Here is a 20,980-nt window from a genome sequence, read left to right as displayed (position 1 = left end):
TTCCGAAGATGAGAGAAGCGAAGATGATGGGAATCAGAATGCAAGAATGTATAGATTCGAGTGTCGATCGGACTCGGCTCTGATAACCCCTCACGACTGTCACACTTCCTCAGCTCAGACCAACTTCCGGATCACGAATTGCTTAAACTCCGGGCCTGAGCATGAGCACAGAATCGTGATTACAATTTACGCGCGCGTTGGTCCAGTCACGATTCATCGATTGTAGAAAGACGCGTCCGATCTAGCCCAGACTCGATCCGCGCTTGTTTGATGCCTCTGCTTTATGATAGAATATGTATGCAATCGCGGCCGAAGCTGGCCATCAATCAGCATGATCGTCTTTGTGGCCTAGTTGGTTAGGGCGTAGGTCTCATACCAACGATCCTGTAATGACAGGAATCAACCTACAAGCAAGCAATTGCTTAGAAATCCTAAGATCACGAGTTCGACTCTCGTCAAGGACATCAGCATTTTTTTGGCCATAAGCTATTTTGAACCTCCTGCTGGAGCAGAAGATTGGGTTCGAGAAGCATGGCGTGAATCGAGTATGAAGGTAATAAAGCGGGTAAGGGCCAGGACAGAGCAATAACGAGAAGGCAGAGTGCTCGTCGTTCATTTCGCATCCCGAGAACAGCTGCGCAGCATTGTGGATGCCATCCAGACACATCAAACGCTACTGTACAACTGTGAATGGTCATCTGCTGATCCAATCACGAATCACGGATGTCTTTTGGAATTGAAGCACAGCCTCATGTTTAATCTAATCCAGAATTAAAAGAAAGGAACAAGCTCAAAAGAGATGTGGCAGCATCGCTGGCTCGCAAATGTTGAACAATCGAAGGTTACACGTTGCAATCTCGTCAAGTAAAGTCGTGACATACATGAAAAGGGAAGGGAGTGCACCTGCTTCAACGATCGGGCTTGTTGCGGAAGCGGAGCAACGGCGCGAGGCTCGACAGCGGACAAGCCGATTGCAGGAAGGGATGGTGAAGCAGCTCGTCAGCGGAAGCACGGCTCTTGACGTCAGCACACAAACAAACGGCCAAGAAGCTCTTGAGGTTCTTGGACAACGTCTCGGGCTTCTTAAGCGTCGGCGTGCCGTTGGTGGCGATCAGGTACAGCGCCTTGAGCGGCTCTTCATCCAAGTAAGGCGGCTCGTTCTCAATCATCTCAATGGCCATGATGCCTAAACTCCAAATGTCGACCTTGGCTCCGTACTCTTTCTGCTTGACCACCTCGGGAGCCATCCAATATGGAGTGCCCACCATCGTAGCACGTTTCGACTTCTGATCCGTCAGCTTAGCGCAGAAACCGAAATCAGTGATCTTCACCTGGCCGCTGGCGTTGAGCAGCACATTGTCGGACTTGATATCACGGTGGATGATGCTCTGGCTGTGCAGGTGCTCCAGACCTTTGCACGTCTCGAGGCAGATGGCAGCAATTTGATCCTCCTCGAGCGTGTTGTTATCAATCACATCGGTAAGTGCACCTCCCTCCATGTACTCCATGATGACCCACAGCTCGTTGTTGCGCACCAGGAACGAGTTGAGGAAGTTGACAATGTTGGGGTGTTGCGACTCTTTCATGACAAGAATCTCGTTGACGATGAGTTCCTTACGTGGCTGCTGAGAAAGGTCCATCGTCTTGATCGCTACACGTTGACCCGTGGCGAGCGTCTTGGCCACGAATACAGATCCCGAGGCACCCTGGCCCACCTTTTTGATCTTGCTGTACAGCATATTGGGATCGTCCTGGCTCACCACTGAGCGCAGCTTGTCCATGATCTGCGCCTCAGACATGGTGCTGATACGGCGCTCCGCTTCTTTTTGTTGCGCAGTCTTTGCGTTTGTCTCCTTTTTGGCCATCTGCAACGGTTTGACCGGTGCAGCTGCAGCCGCATTTGGTGCTGCCGCGACTGGCGAAGGTTGCTTGGCCACAGTGGCAGCTTTGGCAGCACCAGTGGTCGATGCCGAAGCAGAGGAAGAGTCGCTTCCAAGTTTGAGCTCCTTGGTCTTGACGTTGAGACCCTGCACACCGGCGTCGTTGGCCGTTCGGCTAGAAGGCGTCGACGAGTTGGGAGGCGGCGGTGCGGGTCGGGTAGAGGCCAGTGATGACGATGGGGTCGGAGGCTTGACAGAGCCGGGAGCGGTGGGCGCCTTGCGCGAAGGCACCAGATCTTGGTATGCGTTGGCAGGCGACGCACTGGAACTAGGTGTGGCGCGAACGTACTTGGAATCGTTGGAGCCACCGAGCCGGGATGAGGACGCCTGAGACAAAGCCGGGCTGGATGCGCCTTGTCGACCGTCATCCGAGGGTCGCCTTGTCATGGCAGGCTGCGCGGGTCTCAACGAAGACGCGCTGGACGACGATGCAGCGGCAGCGGACGAGCTTCGGAAAGCGTCCGAAGGAGGTTTGGACGCAGCGGGATATTGAGGCGCATCTTTGCTCAAATTCGATGCCGAGTCGGCTCCAGCACTTCCGGCAAAGCCCGTCCCAGCTTTGAAACGGGGCGCCGAAGAAGCGCTCGGGATCTCGTTGGGCTTGCGTCCAGCCTGGACATTCATGGTAGGCGTGCCAAGGCCAAAGTCGTCACGCTCGCGCTTCTGAATGTCGGTGTAGAATTCAAGCACATCGAGCACAGCCTGAGGGTTCTTTTCATAGTCCTCGCGCGTGATGGCCGACGTTGTGAGCAGCTTGGACCATTGCTCGGGCAGACCGGTGAAGGCTCCACTGATGGGATCAAAGCCGACATGAACCTGGTGGACAAAGTTGGTGGGTGAAGAGACGCCCATGAGCGGCGAGCGAGAGTAGATGTCGTCCATCCAGCCATAGAGTTCTTCGTCGCTCTTGAGCTGCAAGTAAAAAGTCTTTTCCTTGGTCTCGACCTCGATGCAGTACGGCTTGAGATCGGTACGCGAGACATTGGAAATATCTTTGAGGAAAACGAGGGCAACGGCTTGGTAGGTGGTCTCGTTCTTGTGAAAGGTGAGCGTCTGCTCGCGGAGCGCGAGCCAACGTTTGCTCCAGATCCAAGAGCGAATGCCGTCTTCCTTGACGCTGACCCAGCCTTTCCTCACAACAGCAGCGCCGCTGGTGGTGGCATTGGGACCGGCCTGCTGCCAGCCGGAATTGTTGCCGGCGAGATGGTTGGCTGGGGCTCCAGAAGAGGCGGTGGCACCCGGACCAGCAGGGCGGAGTGGACCGGTGTAAGAGCCACCGCCAGCGCCCATACCCGCAGAAGCTGCATTGTACTGGGAGAGTGGTGGCAGGAAGGGATCGTTGTGCTTGCTCGACGGAACCGGCGGCGCTGGTCGTGATGGTGTCAAGGAGCCAAAGGAGCCTCCTTGTGGCGCGCCTTGCGGGCCATTTGACGTGCCACGAAAGCCAGACATTGTTGCAGACGCTGTCTGATGGCGCTCGTTTGTAGTCCAGAGGTGGCGAGTACGGCAGAGATCGAAAATGGGAGGACCAGGTAAGAACGTGTCGTAGATTAAGCGATCAGAAGAGGCAGGGGGAATAGCTGTTTAGAACAGGGCCAAGGAGATGGCAAAAGACGAGATGGTCAAGGGTCAAAAGCGATTAGCAATGTCGAGCCAATCTACAAAAAGAACGGAGGAATAGTCGACAACGCGTCTTTGCAAAACACGCTGCGTCTGAGCCTTGATTTGGACGAGTCAACTCACCTCGAGGCAACAAATGGCGATGGAAAGCTGCGTGGATGCAACGAGCGTGGAGATGCGATTTTGACACTGCAAGTAGTCTTGGCAAGGCGTGCAGATGGAGAGGTGAGCGAGCGCCTGGAAAGTCGAGCCGGGTGTCGGGAATGCAGCTATGCTATGCTTCGGCGGGCGTCGATGGGTTGGCGAGATGATAGGCAGCGAATCTGAAAGAGAGTTTGAGGTCAACAAGAAGATGAAAGGACGTGCAGTTCGGCCTTGCGAGAATGAGAGTGCAGGCAACGCAAGACGACAATGGAGAGACAAAGGGGCACGCGCTCATAGGCACCAGACCAGAGTCACGAGTATGTCTGTTGCGTTGGCGCTGCGTGTGGATTGCGTGTTGTGTGTTGGTGCGTGTGCGTTTCGAGAGAGGGCGGAGGAGTGGGCGCGCAGTAATTGGGCGAAAGCGCCTCTTTGTGCGTGTGCGTGTGTGCAAGAGAAGTCATGAGCAAGTTAAGTTAACTATTCACGATTCGTGAATCACAGTGATAAAATTGTGATTCGTGATTTGTGATTGTGTCTGAGTGTTAGACAAACAGCTTGGCCGGCGCCGCTGCGTTAACGGTCGTCACAGATGCAAGTGCAACCAGCCAGGCCAAGCAAAGCTCAGAATCGCAAAAGCAACACACAAGCGCCCTCGACTCGACACGCCCTGGATCTCACGCAACGACAACTGAATTAATTAAATTTAAAAGGAAAAAAAGAAAAAAAGGAGAGCTGATTGTCACACGCGAGCCAGCCGCCTCCTCACTTTGAGACTGCGTCGGATTCCAGAGATGCACGATTCACGATTCACGATTCACGATTCATGATTGGAAAGCTAACGCTTCACACTCAGCTCTGCACCAAGAAATAACACATTCGTGATTGACAGGCAACAGCTGTCGTATGTCATGAGCTTGCTCAGCTCGAACCTCCAAGTTTGTATTCACGTCGGCTGCTTGTTAATCGAGCTGGACGGACGCAGCAGCTTTTGGATCAACTTGAACGGTAACATATGCTTTCCGTAATATGCTGTTCGAGCAGCGCCTCTACTTGAAGAATGTCGGTCGACCTGCACCGCACAAGCGTTCGCAACCATCCTCGCTGGAACACACTCGTTCATCTGCCCGACCAGCAGCAGCAGCAGAAGCAGCCGTCACCGCCGGCGTGCCAGCGACATGATCAGCTCAAGAAGCGGTTTGGCATTGGCAGCCCAAAAGACGACGCTGTTCCTCTCCTCTTGGCTCAGGACGTCAAAGGCAAATCAAAAGCACCTTCTGAGCCTTGCACTCTGGGCCCGAACTACAACTCGCAAGAACACACGCTGCGCAATGACTATTCACAGCACTTTGTCGATACAGGTGCTGGCCATCTACCAGCCAATGCGGTTCGCAACCCTTGGTTGAGCTCTCGCTTTCAAGAGTACCCAAAACTCCGACGGCTTGTCCAGCTAAAGGACTCGCTCGTTACCCGGGTCGCTCATCCCCCTACCTACCTGCAGGCAGACTTGAGGCCTTCGCTTGAGCCCTTTCGCAATGCTTCCCGCCCTGCCAACCAGTTCCACTTAGGTTCTCTGATTCCTGTCAAGTATGATGTCGTCTTGATCGACCCTCCTCTCGAGGCTTACGAGTGGGAAGCCACGCCGACAGCGTCCTCCTCTGCGATCACCCACAACGCTGTGAGCACCTGGACATGGAAAGACATTGCTGCTTTGCCTGTACCGCAGCTTGCCGCAAAAGAAAGCTTCGTGTTTCTGTGGGTGGGCTCGGGCGCTGGAGACGGACTCGAGCGAGGCAGAGAAGTGTTGGCCAAGTGGGGTTACCGGCGATGTGAGGACATCGTCTGCATTCGCACTAATCAGCCGACGGAGCAGGCAGGTGTCAGCAACCAGCAGCCTTCGACGAGCTCGGCCTTTACACGCTCAAGTCAACACTGCCTCGTGGGCATTCGAGGCACGGTTCGCAGATCGACCGACGCTGGCTTCGTGCACTGCAACATCGATACCGACGTAATTCTCTGGCAAGGGCCTGAAGACGAGATTGCGTTCAAGGGAGATGCAGGCAGACAGACACGCCAAAACAGGCTGCCAGACCTGATAAGCAAACCACCAGAGCTTTATCAGACGATCGAAAACTTTTGCCTCGGCACTCGTCGTCTCGAGCTGTTTGGCCGCAATCGAAACTTGCGTCGTGGGTGGCTCACCATCGGCTTGGAGGTAGGTCCAGATGCATCTGGATGGCCGCAGGAGGGCAAGGTCGCTTTGCCGGCCGCTGGCTTGCCTGTGCTTGCCGAGAGTGGCATGGATGAGCTTTTGCAAGCACACCTCGAGCACATTCAGATACCAAAACCATACGACAAGGTCGAATACGATGCCAACTTTGGAGTTGACCAGCCTGGATGCGACTTGCGCGACCGCTGCAACTTGGTTCCCTATGTCGAAGAAGTGGATCAGCTTCGGCCAAAGTCGCCACCGCCGAGGGGCGCCAATGACACCTTCCTTCGCAACGGCAACCCGAGGTATCGATCGGAGCTACCGTTCAGCCAAGCGTACCGGCCAAACAGGCATGGTACTGTCATGCCAAGCGGTCTGAGCAGCAACCGAGCGCTTCGAAATATGCAGTCATCTTTGCATGCGGAGCACACGGCAGTTCACGCGTATAGCCGTGCAGGCGTTGCGGCTCCGTCACCACACACCCTGGGGCCGGAATATGGCTTACCTTCGATGATCGCAGCGCGAGCCATTGGAGGAGTTGGCGGCGCTGGGCTGTCGGGTCTCGGTGCTGGAGGTGCGAGGACTGTCAGCGTGCCAAGTGGAAGCGACACATTGAGTGGTCCGCAAGCCAGCGTGGTCAAAGCCAAAGCCTTGGCCGAAGCAGCAGCAGCAGCAGCTGCTGCTGCTGCTGCTGCGAGCGCTGAAACTTCAACTAACACAGCCGATACCTCGCCCGGATGAGGACCGACGACTTGCACACTGCGGTTGCAGCTGGAATGTGTGCCCATCGGTTGGTCCGAATACAGATATTGAAAGCACCCAATATGTTGTGTCATGTTTGGTTGTGAATGGGCGAGAATTGAAGCATGATCAAAAGAGCCACTACAGTTTCAACCCCGTCTTCGCAAGTTATAAATCACTTGATTTGATTCCAGTCGGAAGAAGTCCCTTGATTGCTCTTCGCATCCGTACACCGACAAGTGTAGAGGGCCAGTATGCTTAAGTAGACTAAATCACAGAATCCATTAATAGCACTCGCCATCACAAAGACGTTATTCAAGCCAATCGAATCCTTCGACCATTCACGACTTCCTCGTCCCAAGCAGCCCTGAGTCGAACAATCACGTATCAACCAACTGTATAAGTTATATCTTCTCGCATAGCGTGAGGTCCTCCGTTTACTACCAGCCACAGAACATCTTCCGCGCGTCACACCTCGGCCTCACACAGACTCTCACATACATATGCGGAGCACCACTTGAGACTAGAGATGACCCAGGAAAGATTGACGATCATACAAATAGGATTTGTGATTTATAATAGGGTGTTGACTCACGACGCAATGCTGCATGCGTGCCAATTGGCCACGAAGCGTGAGCAGGAGGAAAAGAGAGGAGGAGGGTATCAAGAGCCAAGAGGACGTTCCAACGTGGGCGCAATTCTGCGCTTCTTCTTTGGTGCTTCGTTGGCATCGTTTGTGCTCGCTTCGGCTGTCGTACTTGGCGCGGATGCGGACGCTGACGAGTGAGCCGGCATAGCCAGACCCAACCCTGCTGGCGTCGACGCGATAGCAGATGCGTATGCTTCAGCTGCAGATCCCACACCACTACCAGCTGCTGCAGGGGCAAGCACGGCTGGGCTGGCCATCTTGGGCGTATTCGGCGCCGAGCCTGTCGACTTGCCTTCCGCAATATGCGCAGGAGCTGGCACACCGGGAGCAGGAGCCTTCAGCGCCGGCTGAGCAGAGAATGCATACGGCACACCCAATTCTGCATAGTCAAACACCACCACAGAACAGTAGCCGTCGGTGGACGACATCATGAGCGTCTGTCCGTCAGGTGACCAGGTGAGATCGGTGAAGCTTGCATAGTGCATATTGCTGAAACAGCAGATCGGACCTGTCTGCTGTGTGTCATAAATCCAGACGCTATCTTGGGTGGCTACCGCATAGACCATACGATAGGGGAGCCCAATGACGCTGATCCCGCGCGGAGGCGAGCGGGCGTCTTGACGAGTCATGTTGGCTGAGGGCTTGTCTGATTGCGATGGAGATGCGGACGGCACCGAGAAATCCTTGGTCTGCGTCGCACCGAGAGAAGGCGAAAACGCACTGCGCGACGGTTCCATTCGGAGAGACACGGTCTTTTGCTTGCCGGCTTCGAGCGGGATCGTTGGATGAGGTGCAATACCTTCATCGTCGTCTGCTCCCAACGAAGCGCGCGGCGTTCTGCGCAACTCGTACAGAATCGGCGAGAATCGCACCACGAGCGTCGCCGTCTTGTGACCGGGTAGAACTGCAATGGGCGAATTGGACCGAGCGAAATTGCCTCTTGCGTAAAGATAGACGGCACTCTTGTTGGCTGGGCCCAGCTGAGGGCTTGAGCTGGCAGCAGCCGCAGCCGCAGCCGCAGCCGCAGCAGTAGCAGTAGCACTTGTAGAATTGAGTGCCGCCGGGCTTTTTCTGGGCGACGAGAGGTTGACTGTCGGAGATGCTGGTGGCGGAGGCGGATCGAAAAGACCGCTGGGTGTCACTAGCAGACCACCATCGGGACTGAAGGAAAGGCGACGGAAAAAGCCGCTAAAGTTTTCGTCACCGTACAAACGCATCGATGCTTTCGCGAGCGGACCTCCAAGACCTGATGCCGCTGCTGCTTGCATGCGTTGCTTGGGCGAAGGTGGCGCTCGAATGGCGGGCAAAGGTGGGATAGGTGAGGGAGAGCGTATGCTGCGTGTCCGTGAAGCCGAGCGACTTACACTACCACCTCTGCGACCCGCATCGCCGGCAGCTGCGCCACTGGTCACCGACAAACTATGCTCGGTGGAGGTGGCTCCCGGCTTGACGCCGTGCGAAGCGGCCAAAGTGGAAGCCGGTGCAAGCGAGGTGGTGCTCGTAGGTGGTGAGCCGACGTCAAAATTGCTTCCGCTGAAGCTGGATCGGCGGCTGGGTGTGGTCTGCGGTGGATTCATGGCATGGGCGGTGACAGCGGCGCTGTTGGTGGAGAAAGGACTGGGCGGCACCGAAGCGACAGGCGTGGGAGTGCTCGCACGCGCGGCAGCCGTCGCAGCCGAGACCGATGAACTGGAAGACACTGCCGCGGCGGACGGAGTAACGGAGCGGGCAACAGCGGCGCTGGTGTGGGCCAAGTCGATGGGCGTGCTACCGCGTTTGGACCTACCTCGAAGACTGGCCACAAAGCTTTCCCTGGCGCCTTCTCCGTCGCTAGCTTGGCTAGCATGGCTGCTGGTGCGTCTGGGCAAGGCAGGCTTGGAGTAGTACTGATCCCACACAAAGCCACCCGAGCTGCCATTTCTACGATGGAGGTCAAGCTTGGCGTTTTTGCTCACGAGCTGCGAGGAAGTGATTCCAGCGTCTGCGGAGCTGGTAGCAGCTTTTTCGTTGACGTCACGATCACGGTCATGTCGACGTGTTTGCAGGTTGTGGACATGGACGGTGCGGTCGCTGCTCTGCGTTGCGATGAACTCGTTGAGAGGATCCCAGGCAATGCCTTGTACGTAGTGATTGTGCTCCGAAATTTCGCGAATGACGTGGCCATCTTGGACATTGATGATGCGCGCGACAAAGTCGGTGCCACCTACAGCCAGCGTTTCGCCGTTGGGACTCCATGCCATGTCGTAGAGTTCTTGCTGGGTGGCACGACACATCAGTTTGACTCGCCAAAACTCTTTCTCAAACTGACTTTCGCCTTCGAGGGAAGAGGCATCACCGAAGCCAGGTTTGCTGCGGTCACTGGGGACCCAGAAGAGAACGTTGCCGTCATCGCCTGCAGTTGCGAGCAACTCGCCCTTGGGGCAGAATCGAACGACGTTGACCACGCCTGAGTGTCTCTGAAGTGTAGCGAGGTATTCGACGCGAGGTGGATGTGGTGCGACGACAGCAGAACCCGAAACGGCGGCAGCGCTCGCCATTGCAGCAGGAGATGGGATGTTGGGGTGTACCATCCAGATGCGCGCATTGTTGTCACCGCCGGCAGTAGCTAGCCTCCAACTTTGACCGCCCGCCATGACAGGCGGTTGAGCGAGCTTTGATGATGAGGCTATGGGACCAGCGGCTGTGGTACTGGTTGAAAGAGACGAAGACTCGATCTCTGACAGGCCTTTGCCAGGTGCGAGGCCGGCAGCTTGACCCATGTTGTGGTCGAGAACACGCCTGAGATGGTTGGCAGGGAGAGGCTGAAAGGAGCAGCTGTAAATGGGCTGGGTGTCATGCCACCTAATCTCGAAGGTGACGGAACGGACCATGGTGTAAGAAGAGCGCTTGAAGGAGGGGATCGATAAGAAAGATGTGGTCCTAAAAGTGAAACCAATCTAAGCCTACGGTAGGGCTTGGTTTTCGATGGAGGAGGAAAAGAATGATGAACAGCTAGCTCGGTAATGGAAGTTGAAGGACCTGGGGGGATGGGTTGGGCGAAAAGCGTTGTGCGGAAACGGACCGCTGTCAAGACAGCTGGAGCAGCTAGTGTCCGCTTGTAGATGGTCGGACAAATACTAGCAACAGCACGAAGCCGGACATGAATCAGTAGCAGATTCAAGAGACGAAAGTCGGCGATATCACCCTCGGTAAGGGTGAATCGAGGCGGACTACAACGGTCAGCCAATGGTTGATTTGAGAAATTCCTCCGGTATGAAAGCTGGTGGAAGTGGGCGTACTGTGACAAGGAGAAGGGTGGCAGAAAGAAAATAAAGAGAGTCTCGTGACGCGCGGTATCAGCGGCAGCGATTCCTTGCTTGGTGGACAGAATGCAGAGATGATTTGTGAGAGAGTTAGGCAGTTGAATGTTGCAAGGTGATGTTGGCAAAGGCGATGAAGGGGATCGGTACCCACAGCAGGGAGCAACAAAACGGTATGTGTCTTAGAGCATTCGTGATTCAAGATGGATTGGAATAGGCGGCCAGACACGAGACTCTTGCGTTCATGAGCCACTAAACAGGCGGGCGGCAGCAAGACGAGTTGTGAGTAAAACAAATTTGTGGGACTCACAAAGGCGGACGAGAGCCAAGCTGTCACAAAACGGGCGTGGTCGAGCCACAAGCCAGAGTCACAGTCGTGAGTCACGAGTAGAATCATGAATATATCGTGAATCACACGGATTTGTGAAATCGTGGATATGCAATCGTGAATCGTGAATCACGAATCACGAATCACGAATGATCGTGAATGTTTGACCAAGTTCGTTTCTTTTGGCTCGCACGATTGGATTTTACCAGCTGAGATAGAGGCGCCAGCTTAACGCCAGTTGGCAATCGAGAATAGTATCCAAAGCTTTGCCGACCAAGACCGACACAGTAAAGCAAGCTGGCTCCGACGGCGGAGAACGGGACTGAGTCCAATCGACCGAACCAAGTCGTCTTCCATCCAAGGAAAGGTTGACCGACTGTGACTGAACTCAATGCTGTGCGGAATACAAGCTTGAGCAAAACCAGATTAAGGCATGGGAAGGTGGTCCAAGTGACAAAGCAGCTTGTTCATGCGAAAGTCGTGAGTACAACCATACAAGCAGCCTCGGCACCCATGCTGTGGCTCGTCCTCGGCTTGCGTTGATCGAATCGTGAATGCTGTCTCAGTGATCTCTCCTGCAATCGTTGTAGATCACATTCTTGCTTACGTTCGTAATTCACATACTCTCGACTGACGATTCGTTACTTGCGAGTACAGTACTGTGCAGTATTTGACCTTCAAAGTTTGATATCGACCCCCTTTTCCTGCTAGACTCCTTACCGCTGGGGTTTTGCTGTTGTCAAAATTCAGGGTCTTGGCCAGCTTTCCTTTTTTTTTTTTTCTTCTACGCTTTTCCAAAGCATAGCGTACAGCATATGGACACTTTCTAGTGTGTTGGCGAAAGGCTCTCTTGTGCTCATTCCATAGACCTCGGAATTCGCGGACGATATTCTCGACAAAGCTGTTGCGTAAGACCCCCGATGGCAGGCTTGCTAACCGAGCTCCAGCTCCATTGATATGATACAACGTCATGTGAGAACAACAGACTCACGCGTTGACGACATCGATCGCGACGCGTCGCGTAAAAGTTGCGGCTTTTCGTTCTACGTGCCCTTTCACATTTTCAATTTAATCACGAACGCGCGCGTGTCAAGTCGTGAGTAAGCAGTCTCACAGGCAAGGAAATTCGTCTTGTATGTGCATGAAAGTAGCCTTGAACTCGTGACTTGAACTCGAGTGTGCCAGCCAACCGACAGCGTTGTGACGTTACAGTAACTCAGTAGACTAGTGGAAGATTGCATCCGCACCATCGTTCTACGGTTTCATTCGTGCAGGCACCCATCGCCGGATCGCCACCTCCTTGACCGCATAACTCTTGCCCTCACGCAACGAAGTAAAGAACGCCTCTGGCGTCGCCAGCGTCTCGGGCCGACATCTCTTCGACGAAGGCACAAACACGTGCGCAAGGATGAGCGTCTTCAGCACTTGGCTCTGTACGCGGTTGATCGTGCTAAACCACGTCCAGTCCTTGCGACCTGCATTGGGATGCAACGCAAATGGACTCGACTCTTGATCTTGGGCGTCTTCGTATGATGGGATGACAACTACGGCAAACTCGGCATGCGAGAACACAGGCCCTCGCTTATACAGCAGCATATCGACGCAGAATTTCACGCCGGTTTTCACCGTCCAACCGAGCGAGCGAAAGTGATGATAGGCGACATAGTCGATCAGGAACGGATTGTCTGGTCGCGCGTACAGCTTGGTAAGGTATCGATCGGCCAGTCCGCGTTCGCGCAGATCTAACAGCGTTTGTGGTAAGCGCGACAGCAGACATTCCTTGTAAAAGTCGTCTAGCTCGAGCGGCTGTGCATCGACGCTACCTTCGCCAGTGTGTATATCGAGACAGCCAAACATCGAGGAGAGGAAAAAGGCTTCGACCAGCGACAGTTGCATTCGCTCAAAATCGACCACGTCAATGTCTCCTGTTCCATTATCGTCTTCAACGTTGTCTTGCGCTGCCGCAGTCCCTGAGTCATCTCCGTTAGTCGATTGCATTGCTTTCCGTGCTTGATTTGCTTTGACCTCTTCGGCAAAGTACTTGAGACCCTTGATTCGCGCCACGCCGGGAACAATATCCGGCACCTCTTCTTGCCCTGTCCAAAGTTCTTGAGCGTTCTTCTTGTCTTCTTCGGCAGCATCTTCTCCATCGAGCTGCTCTTCCACCTGTCGTTCAATGTCGGCCATCAATCGGTCGTGCGATGCTCCTGGAGCTCGATCTGCGTCGGTGATCTCGCCTCCTAACGCCAAGATCCCATCAGGAAGCTGCTGTCCCGCACGCACGGCTGCTCGAGCTCGTTCAATCTTGAGCGCCTTTCGTTCTTCTCTCCTTTGTTGTGTTAGCTGTTCTGCAGTCATGCGGCCCTTGCGCAGCGCATCGATCTCGTTAACCTTGCGCTGGCGCCATGTGGGCTCGGATCGTGAAAGGTTACCCTTGCCAAAGAAGCCGCGCTGCCAAAGTAGTCGAATGCCTTCATCCAGATCTTCCACCCATATCGTCTGTAGCTGTCTATCGTAATGCACAGAGACCTTCTCCTTGCTCTTCGTGCTACTTCCAACAGTGTTCCTGGACTGGCCCGTTCGTGCGTAGAAGCCCAGTGTCAATAGCGTGCAGAGCGCTGACCAGAGTGTGGTTTCCGAGGAAATCTTGTCGTTATCAGCATCATCGGAATTGTCCAGCGCGATAGGGATTGGCTTCGAGTAGAGCTGGTTCTTCTGTGTGGTTGCCTTCTTCCCTGCGCCCATCACAGTTCGTGAGGCAGGCACTTTCGCACTAAGCTGGGGCGATTCGGCTTCATTGTTGTATAACCATCCGGTAGTATTCCTCTGTCTTGGCATCGTGACGAGACACTTTCATAGCCAGGGTTTGGACGGAACGGCTGTTGTGCGAAGAACAATTGATGCCTTTCAGTTTCAGGCAAGATCGCAGCTGGTGATCTGAAGTTACCGAGTCACGAGTCGTGAATGTTGGAGCTCACATCGAATTAAGACAAAAAAAAAGGATGAAAGGTGGAGCTGTCAACCCAAAGTAGCTTAGAAATTTTCGGCCCAGGTCCTGGCTTAGTCACGATGACTATCTGGACCTCTTGGGTGGCAGTCAGCCACAAAGGCCCGAAAGCTTATTCGAAAGCCGCGGTCTTGCTTCAATCACGAATACGCAGCCATCTTCTCGAGGTGAACATCAGATCCGCCATCTCCACACCATCCGCAGCATCGCATCGAATTGGTCAGCTAATTCAACCTCAACTCTCAACTTCGATCGGATCATCTCGCTTTGCTTAAGTCATACTCATCAAGTCAGCACTGTATCAAGTCAGCACTGGAATAGCTGCAACCGCGCACACGTCTCCAAAATGTCGGTCGCTGCCCCGTCAAAGTCGCAGATATTGAATCTGTACCGCAAATACTTGAGGACATCGCAGTCTTTCGTAAGTGTATCCCAACTGTTCGAGTGAAACACATGATGATCTTGATGCTGACTGTGCTTCCAACCTCAATCGACCCACAGTCTTCCTATAACTTCCGCACTTACTTTCTGAGGCGTTCACGCGACATGTTCCGTGCGACGCTGTTGCCCACCTCGCAAGCAGCCCAATCATCCCCTTTTTCTAAGCAGGGTTCGACCACCGTCAAAGTGTCGCCTTCCACGCTTCTGTCCCCCGAGAGGCTCAAACAGCCTGCTGGTTCTGACGAGTCCATCTCGGCAACCTCATTGACTGACCAAGAAAAGCTCTCCAAGTTTTACCAGACGGCATTGGAGGACCTCAAGGTGCTCCAGAGATCGGCACTAATGAACCGAATTTACGAAGGGGAGAAGCTAGTTGTTGAAAAGCCAAGACTCATCATCGGTGGCGGCGGTGCGGGCCAGGAGGCTTCGGTCGGCGGAGGCGGACAGCCTACTTCCGGTCCACAGAGCTCTGGCGGCGCGCCTCCCAGCTCGTAGTACTTGAACCTTCCTCAGCTACATTGTACATAGTCGCATTCCGACCGATCAGGTCTCATGTCGCTTTTCAGGGAAAAAAATCATGTTTTGTTCATTACGCTGCTCGTCTGTTTAACTATCTCGTTCATCATCCCAATGTCACTCAAAAAACTTTTCGTACGCAACAAGGTGGACGGAAGTGCAAGCGCATCGTCCCCCGGAACGAACACCTTGTTTTCAAGAGACGGCGGAAGCGTTGTTGCGTCTAAAGTACAGAAATAATGAGCCAAAGATCCGCCCGAGCAGGGAATAGTATATAAAGTGAGGCAACGTGGTACGAGGTCCATGCCTATTTTTACTTTTGGGTGTGCATCTGTGTCAGAGACAGAGATTGCTGGTACAGAAGGGTAGCTGAATCAGAGCATAGTATTGCTTGCGTCAGAAACTCAAGTATGAATCCAGTGTTGCTTAGTAGTAGCCGCGTCCTCGACCCCGACCTCGTCCTCGGAAGGGACGACCACGACCACGGCCACGACCGCGGCCACGTGCTGAAAGACCTGGCATGTTTGTACGCTTGGCTGTAACCTTGATCAAGCGACCGCGGAACAGCGACTCGTTGAGCACCATGGCGTTGGCCACCAGCGATGGCTCGGCGAACTCGACGTACGCGAAGCCCTTGGGATGCCCGGTAAATTTGTCGCAAAGGATTGTGACACGGTTGATGGTGCCGCAGCTCTGAAAGTGTTGTTGCACCTCTTCTGGTGTCGCACCGTAGTCGACGTTGCCGACATAGATACTTCTTGAGTCAACCTCTTCGCGCTCCTCTTCGGTAGGATGCAGGCCTGCGCCGCCCGCCTCACCTGCCGCCTGTTGGAGTTCACGAAGCTTGGCTGCCTCGGCCTCCATCTCTGCAACTCTTTGCTTCATCGCCTCGATTTCGGCATCTTCATCCGTCATGGCAGTAACGTCGGCGGTAGTGTCTGTTGATGTAGGCTCGACACCAGCGGCATCTGTGGATTGAGCGTGATGAAGTTCGCTTGTGCCAGGCTCGGAGAGCGAGACTTCTTCCTGGTGCGATGCCATTGTGCCCGTTTCGTTTCTTTGTGTGAGCTCGCCGCTTGAAGCTAGACTTAACGAGAAAGAGGATGAACGTTTGCTTACGCTTGCTAGGGGAGAGCGGTTTTTGTTAAGAAAGCTGAATGGATGAGTTCGGAACAAGAAGTAACGAACGCGAAAGCGCAGCTTGCAGCATACACGATATGGTGGAGTTTGTCAAGATTCCATTGTGACTTTTAATTTCCGTTTTCCGTGCTGAAATGGAGACGCGTCACGTGATATCACTTCGAGCCATCTCGATCTCGTCCTTCCTCGTTTACGCTTTTGCCCATCACCACACCTCCCTCTGTCATCGCCCTTTCGATCATTTCAAGCTTTTTACACAAGCTACTGCAACCATCGAATAGCCATTGCCACACTTGCAGAGCAAGACTTGCCAGTCACAAGCTCAGCAACAAAGGACTTGCAGGGTCGAGACAAAATCCCAATCGCATCACCAAATGCAGTAAGCGGTACATTTCGCGCAGGGTGGCTCTATCACCTCTGCTTCGCACGAAACCAACCCCGAAAGGCAATCAGACTGCGTCTTTTCGTTTTGGGAGCGCGCTTGGTGATATGACCACACGATCGAAGCCGACAGCGGCGGCTTATGCGGCCTCGCACATGTCTGTCGCCATCCTAGCCCTCTTGTCGTCAGCTGGATTCTCACGATCCTCATCGAGCGCAGCAGCACTTCTATCGGAAATCACACAAAGGTATATACAGCTTATCGGATCCGCCTGCGTTCAACATGCAAACCACGCCGGTCGCAACGTCATCTCACCGCACGATCTTCGTGCATCCCTCGAGCACATTTTAGGCGGTGACCCCTTGGAAGAGCTTCTAGACTGGGCCGAGCAAGAAGGCAAGTTGCACGATTCCGAGCAGAGTGCTGCACTTCAGACGAATGGTATCAACGGACTACATGCGGAAGAGACGACTAGTACATTACCGCAAGCTTTGCAGGACCCCATGCGCGGAAAGGATCTCATCCGCGTCCTGAATGCCGGCCGCATTCTCCCGTCGCTGTCCGACATGGAAGAGATCCACTTCCAAGCCATATCATCAGAGGACTTTGAACAAGCAGCAGCAGAGAGCATTATCCGCGAACATATGGTCAAGCGGCTCGTTTGGCCTGGACCCGAGCAGCAGGATGCCGACACTCCTTCGCTAATGGCTAACGGCGAGGCATCCACACAGGGATCCAGTTCATCAGGAGATCGCGAATCAGCCTTGTTCTCCGACATTGAAGATGGCGATGAGAGCGATGTGTCAGAGATATATCATAGCAGCAACACTCCATCGTCGCCTCATCTCTCAATTTACCCACAGAAGCGGAGAAAGGTCGAGACAGACAACTATATATCGAGGAGGCGCTTCGGTCAAGCCGTCATCGACTACGTGCCCGCATACCTTCCGATGTTTCCAGGAGCTCCATTGAGCTTAGGCGCAACAGAAGCAACGACAACAATGGTATTACCGGATAGCGAGCAGTTTGATCTAATCGGATCCGACATGCAGGAGGATGTTGTTGTCAAGGCGCAACCTGTGGAGGTCGATCCCGAGTACGTGTTGGAAGAGAAAAAGCGCAAAGAGCTTGCCCAGAAGAAAGCCGACGAAGCAGCGGCGGCAGCGGCAGCTGCTGCCGCCGAGGCAGCCAAAAGCGAAGAGGCCAACGGCGATGAGAGCCAAGCAGCGCCGGTTTTACAAAAGACAGCGGAAGAGAGAGCTGCAGAAGCAGAAAAGGCGTTTGAGGCTCTTCAGGCGCGGAGGGTGCTGCGCGATAGCTGGAGAGAAAGCGTCACGTACGATGCATCTACATTGGCGGCAACTTATACGAAGGACGAGTTGCAGAATTTGGAGCAAAATGCGACATTCATTCACAATGACGTATCGATTGCATCTATTGCACCTGCAACGTCGTCCCTGCGTGCGTTCGCTGCAGAGTATCAAGTATTGGTGGAAGACCCTACGTCGAGCAGTGCAGCCGGCATCTACTTGACACCATCTGGGCCAGCACACCAGGATGCAGCTACGAAACGGAGGAGGCTGGCGCATGCTCTGGCCGATGCTTCGCGGTATACACCAAACGACAGCTTGTATGCAGCCGTTGCAGCTCGACCGTCGGTGATCCCTTTTAATCCCGGACCGAGCTGGCTCGTTTCCACGTTGCCACCGCCGACGCTGTACGAGGACAATGTTGAGGTGGCCAATGCACTCTCTGCGCCCGTTCTCACACCGGTACGGCCACAGGGAAGGCCGGCGGCTCTCATTCCTCCTTCCGGCTCGTTAGTACCAACGTTAGGTCATCGCCATCCATCTCACCTCACCATCGGCGCTCGTGTTGTTGCAAGCGCCGACCTCCTTCAACGCGTATCACGCTTCGACGATCCCATTCCGATCTTGGACGACAAGCATGCTGAGCGTTTCTTCCACGGTCTTCCCGCATCACGCGATCTTCTGGGCGGATCGGGATCCAGCAGCGATCTATCGTCCAACATCTCTTCGACTCGCAGCAGTGGGGGTGGAGGCTCGGGCAGTGGTAATTCCACATTACGACCAGCGCTTGAAAAGTTGGTATTGCAGATGCGTGAAAAGGAAGCCGAGATTTTACCGGAAGAAGACAAGGAAGAGTTGCAGAGACGACAGCAAGAATTGCAGCTGCAATTGCAAGCTGCGCTGGCGTCGGAGAACAGCGGAGGTGGGAAAGATTCGGCTGTGCTGTCTTCGGGGTTGATCGCGGACAGCTATGCCAGTCGTATTCGGAACGGAAACATTACCATGGTGCACACGTGGGATTGGACGCCAAGGGATCCGTACGATGCCATGCTGCCGGGAAAGAAGGTGAAAACACCTGGAAGCAGAGGTGTCGGGCCGGTAGCGCTGGAGAAGCGGATGAGAAGCGAGAGTACCAATTCCGATCTGGCCGATGCTGGAACGAATGGCACCAGCGTCTGAGCAGCCAGCATTTGTATCACGCCAACGAGTATATCACGGCCTCTGTATTATCACTCTTTCGTCTGTCATTGCAGGAACGCATAGTCGTGATTCACCACACAAGCAAGCTGTTACAAACAAGCTATTGGTGTTTTTCTTTGTATTACTGAGCGTGTCAAGACTGGATCCTGAGGTTGCGGACAACAGACCAAGAGCGATTGCAGAACCCACGCAGATTCCAGTCAGATATCTTCTCCTGCTCAACACCAGCGGCTGTAGCTTGCAGTGTCCAACGGAATGCGACCCATTGTGTAGCCCACAAAGAAGCAACGAGATGGAGTCAGTGATCATTGTTCATCGGATTCGTCCGGCACGGGAAATACTTACCGCATCTGGCGATCAAGATCCATTTCTGATCGGCGTGCCTGGGAGCAGGCAGTTGGACATGCCACAGTGTCCAAGCCCAGCTCCAATTCGAGGGATCTTGCGTGTGGAACTCTGCTTGCTTCCATACGAGATCGGCAGAGAGCGAAACGAGAACCTCTTCCGTTGAAGCTTCCGCTTCCGGGATCAGGGCGACATAGACTTTTGTAGCTGGACACCCGTCTTGGCCTACGGCATAACCTTTCACTTCTATCGTGCGCTCCTTTGTGACCTGGACCGCTTGAGCGTCGTTTCGGGGTAGTGTGACAGAGCAGCTGGCTGCGAGTTGTTGCAGTGGCTTCTTTTGGTGCAACTGCTGTTTACGAAACTCTGAACCGTTCGCAGCTTTATCTGCAAAATCTTTCTCTTCTGACTGTGCATGTGGAACAAGCAACTTGTAATCTTGTCGCATGGGAGGCGAATCGTTTTCCCGTGCGCTGATTTTGAGCCCATTGAGCCACTTGACCCACCTCGCGCCTACATGACCTGGGATCACGGCTCGCAAAGGTGCACCATGACGCTGTGTCAGTGGAGTCCGATTGTACTCGTACGATAAGAGACAGTTCTGATTCGGGTGCAAAGCGGTGACGAGCGGGATCGAGGCGGCGAAAACTTCTTTTCGAGTAGGATCGTCTGATTCACTGCTTTCTTGTGCGCTGTAGATATGAAGGTGGAGTGAATGGGCCCATGAAGCTGCGTCGGCGAGCGATGCTTCGGCGGACGGTTTCAGTGATGTCAAGTCCGAATGGTGACAGAAAGGATCTGGGATGCCAGCAGCGAGCAGGACGGAACGCAGAGAAGCTCCACCCCAGATGACGTTTGCGATGACTGCATCGCCCCATTGTATGCCTTCTGCTGGCTGATGAGATGCAGCCAGCTCCGCACGCCGATTACCGGCACACTCGAGCGTTGCGACTACCTCGACCTTCTCGTAGTTGGCCTTCAACGACTCGAGGGGCAGCGAAGGCTGGGTCACGTGGATGGAGCTCAGAGCTTGATCGTCTTCGACAGAGATGTCAATGCTCCAACCTACTTCGGTCGAATGATGTTCAGTTGCCGAAACGGCCGAGTCATGGTTTCGATTGAAGACGAGCTCGTTTGGCGTAATGTAAGAGCTGGCCAGCTCTTCCGAGCACGGCTCGGTGTTCAACGGCTGTTTGTAGAAGCATCTGTCAGTTTCCCTGGTCCTGCTTCACGATCGCTGCAGATGGTCCACTCACACTATCTTGCCGTACGATCTGCGCCATCCTACTTGTTCAGTCCTTTAAGACAATCACGAATGGGACACTTGTTCCGCTCGAGCATAACTATGGTATGACTATGGAGAAAGTGTCCTGCTGATGCAGTGATCTGTGCTGCAGCTGTGTCTGGCCAAGCACGAGTGGAGGCTGACTAACAATCACGAATATCTGGCACTTGGAAGTGAACACGAGATGTTAGACCGTTTCATTTGCATCAAAGTCTTAGCTAATCACGAATTATCCGACGAGCGGTTTCAAAGATTTACGATTTACGTTTCACGATTTTCGTGATTTGAAACCTTCCCAAAAATAGGTCGTTGGGGAAAGAAAGTGTTGGTCCGCTCGTGAGTGCTCGCGTTGGTGGCGTTGGAAATCAGGCCACACTCACGGCTGGTTCCGCGCCATTTTGCACTTTTACAGATCATGACAATC

At 54.0% G+C, this 20,980-nt stretch overlaps 8 protein-coding genes and 1 non-coding gene across 9 annotated transcripts; 4 read left to right on the top strand and 5 right to left on the bottom strand.

Moving 5' to 3' along the window:
* The first annotated feature begins 337 nt into the window (after positions 1–337).
* Positions 338–464, top strand: UMAG_16042. Its single transcript has 2 exons — positions 338–375; positions 429–464. It is a non-coding gene; the product is annotated as a tRNA-Met (tRNA).
* Positions 465–908: 444 nt separating this feature from the next.
* Positions 909–3,392, bottom strand: UMAG_10145 (p21-activated kinase; the record flags this gene model as incomplete). Its single annotated transcript, XM_011390526.1, has 1 exon — positions 909–3,392. The coding sequence occupies one exon, from the start codon at positions 3,390–3,392 to the stop codon at positions 909–911; it is 2,484 nt and encodes an 827-aa protein (XP_011388828.1).
* Positions 3,393–4,761: 1,369 nt separating this feature from the next.
* Positions 4,762–6,654, top strand: UMAG_02405 (uncharacterized protein; the record flags this gene model as incomplete). The annotated part of the gene is made up of 1 exon (XM_011390398.1): positions 4,762–6,654. One exon carries the CDS (start codon positions 4,762–4,764, stop codon positions 6,652–6,654), a length of 1,893 nt encoding a protein of 630 aa, XP_011388700.1.
* Positions 6,655–7,317: 663 nt separating this feature from the next.
* UMAG_02404 (uncharacterized protein) lies at positions 7,318–10,173 on the bottom strand (the record flags this gene model as incomplete). Its single annotated transcript, XM_011390397.1, has 1 exon — positions 7,318–10,173. The coding sequence occupies one exon, from the start codon at positions 10,171–10,173 to the stop codon at positions 7,318–7,320; it is 2,856 nt and encodes a 951-aa protein (XP_011388699.1).
* Positions 10,174–12,184: 2,011 nt separating this feature from the next.
* On the bottom strand, positions 12,185–13,768 carry UMAG_02403 (tRNA splicing endonuclease subunit SEN2; the record flags this gene model as incomplete). The annotated part of the gene is made up of 1 exon (XM_011390396.1): positions 12,185–13,768. The coding sequence occupies one exon, from the start codon at positions 13,766–13,768 to the stop codon at positions 12,185–12,187; it is 1,584 nt and encodes a 527-aa protein (XP_011388698.1).
* Positions 13,769–14,283: 515 nt separating this feature from the next.
* Positions 14,284–14,873, top strand: UMAG_02402 (uncharacterized protein; the record flags this gene model as incomplete). Its single annotated transcript, XM_011390395.1, has 2 exons — positions 14,284–14,358; positions 14,439–14,873. 2 exons carry the CDS (start codon positions 14,284–14,286, stop codon positions 14,871–14,873), a joined length of 510 nt encoding a protein of 169 aa, XP_011388697.1.
* Positions 14,874–15,320: 447 nt separating this feature from the next.
* Positions 15,321–15,935, bottom strand: UMAG_02401 (uncharacterized protein; the record flags this gene model as incomplete). The annotated part of the gene is made up of 1 exon (XM_011390394.1): positions 15,321–15,935. The coding sequence occupies one exon, from the start codon at positions 15,933–15,935 to the stop codon at positions 15,321–15,323; it is 615 nt and encodes a 204-aa protein (XP_011388696.1).
* Positions 15,936–16,523: 588 nt separating this feature from the next.
* UMAG_02400 (uncharacterized protein) lies at positions 16,524–18,905 on the top strand (the record flags this gene model as incomplete). The annotated part of the gene is made up of 1 exon (XM_011390393.1): positions 16,524–18,905. The coding sequence occupies one exon, from the start codon at positions 16,524–16,526 to the stop codon at positions 18,903–18,905; it is 2,382 nt and encodes a 793-aa protein (XP_011388695.1).
* A 154-nt stretch (positions 18,906–19,059) lies between these two features.
* Positions 19,060–20,554, bottom strand: UMAG_10144 (uncharacterized protein; the record flags this gene model as incomplete). The annotated part of the gene is made up of 3 exons (XM_011390525.1): positions 19,060–19,163; positions 19,272–20,460; positions 20,528–20,554. 3 exons carry the CDS (start codon positions 20,552–20,554, stop codon positions 19,060–19,062), a joined length of 1,320 nt encoding a protein of 439 aa, XP_011388827.1.
* Positions 20,555–20,980: the final 426 nt, after the last annotated feature.

Source organism: Mycosarcoma maydis, chromosome 5 (assembly GCF_000328475.2).
Source record: "Mycosarcoma maydis chromosome 5, whole genome shotgun sequence".
Lineage (NCBI taxonomy): Eukaryota > Fungi > Basidiomycota > Ustilaginomycetes > Ustilaginales > Mycosarcoma > Mycosarcoma maydis.
This window is presented reverse-complemented; position numbering and strand designations above follow the sequence as displayed.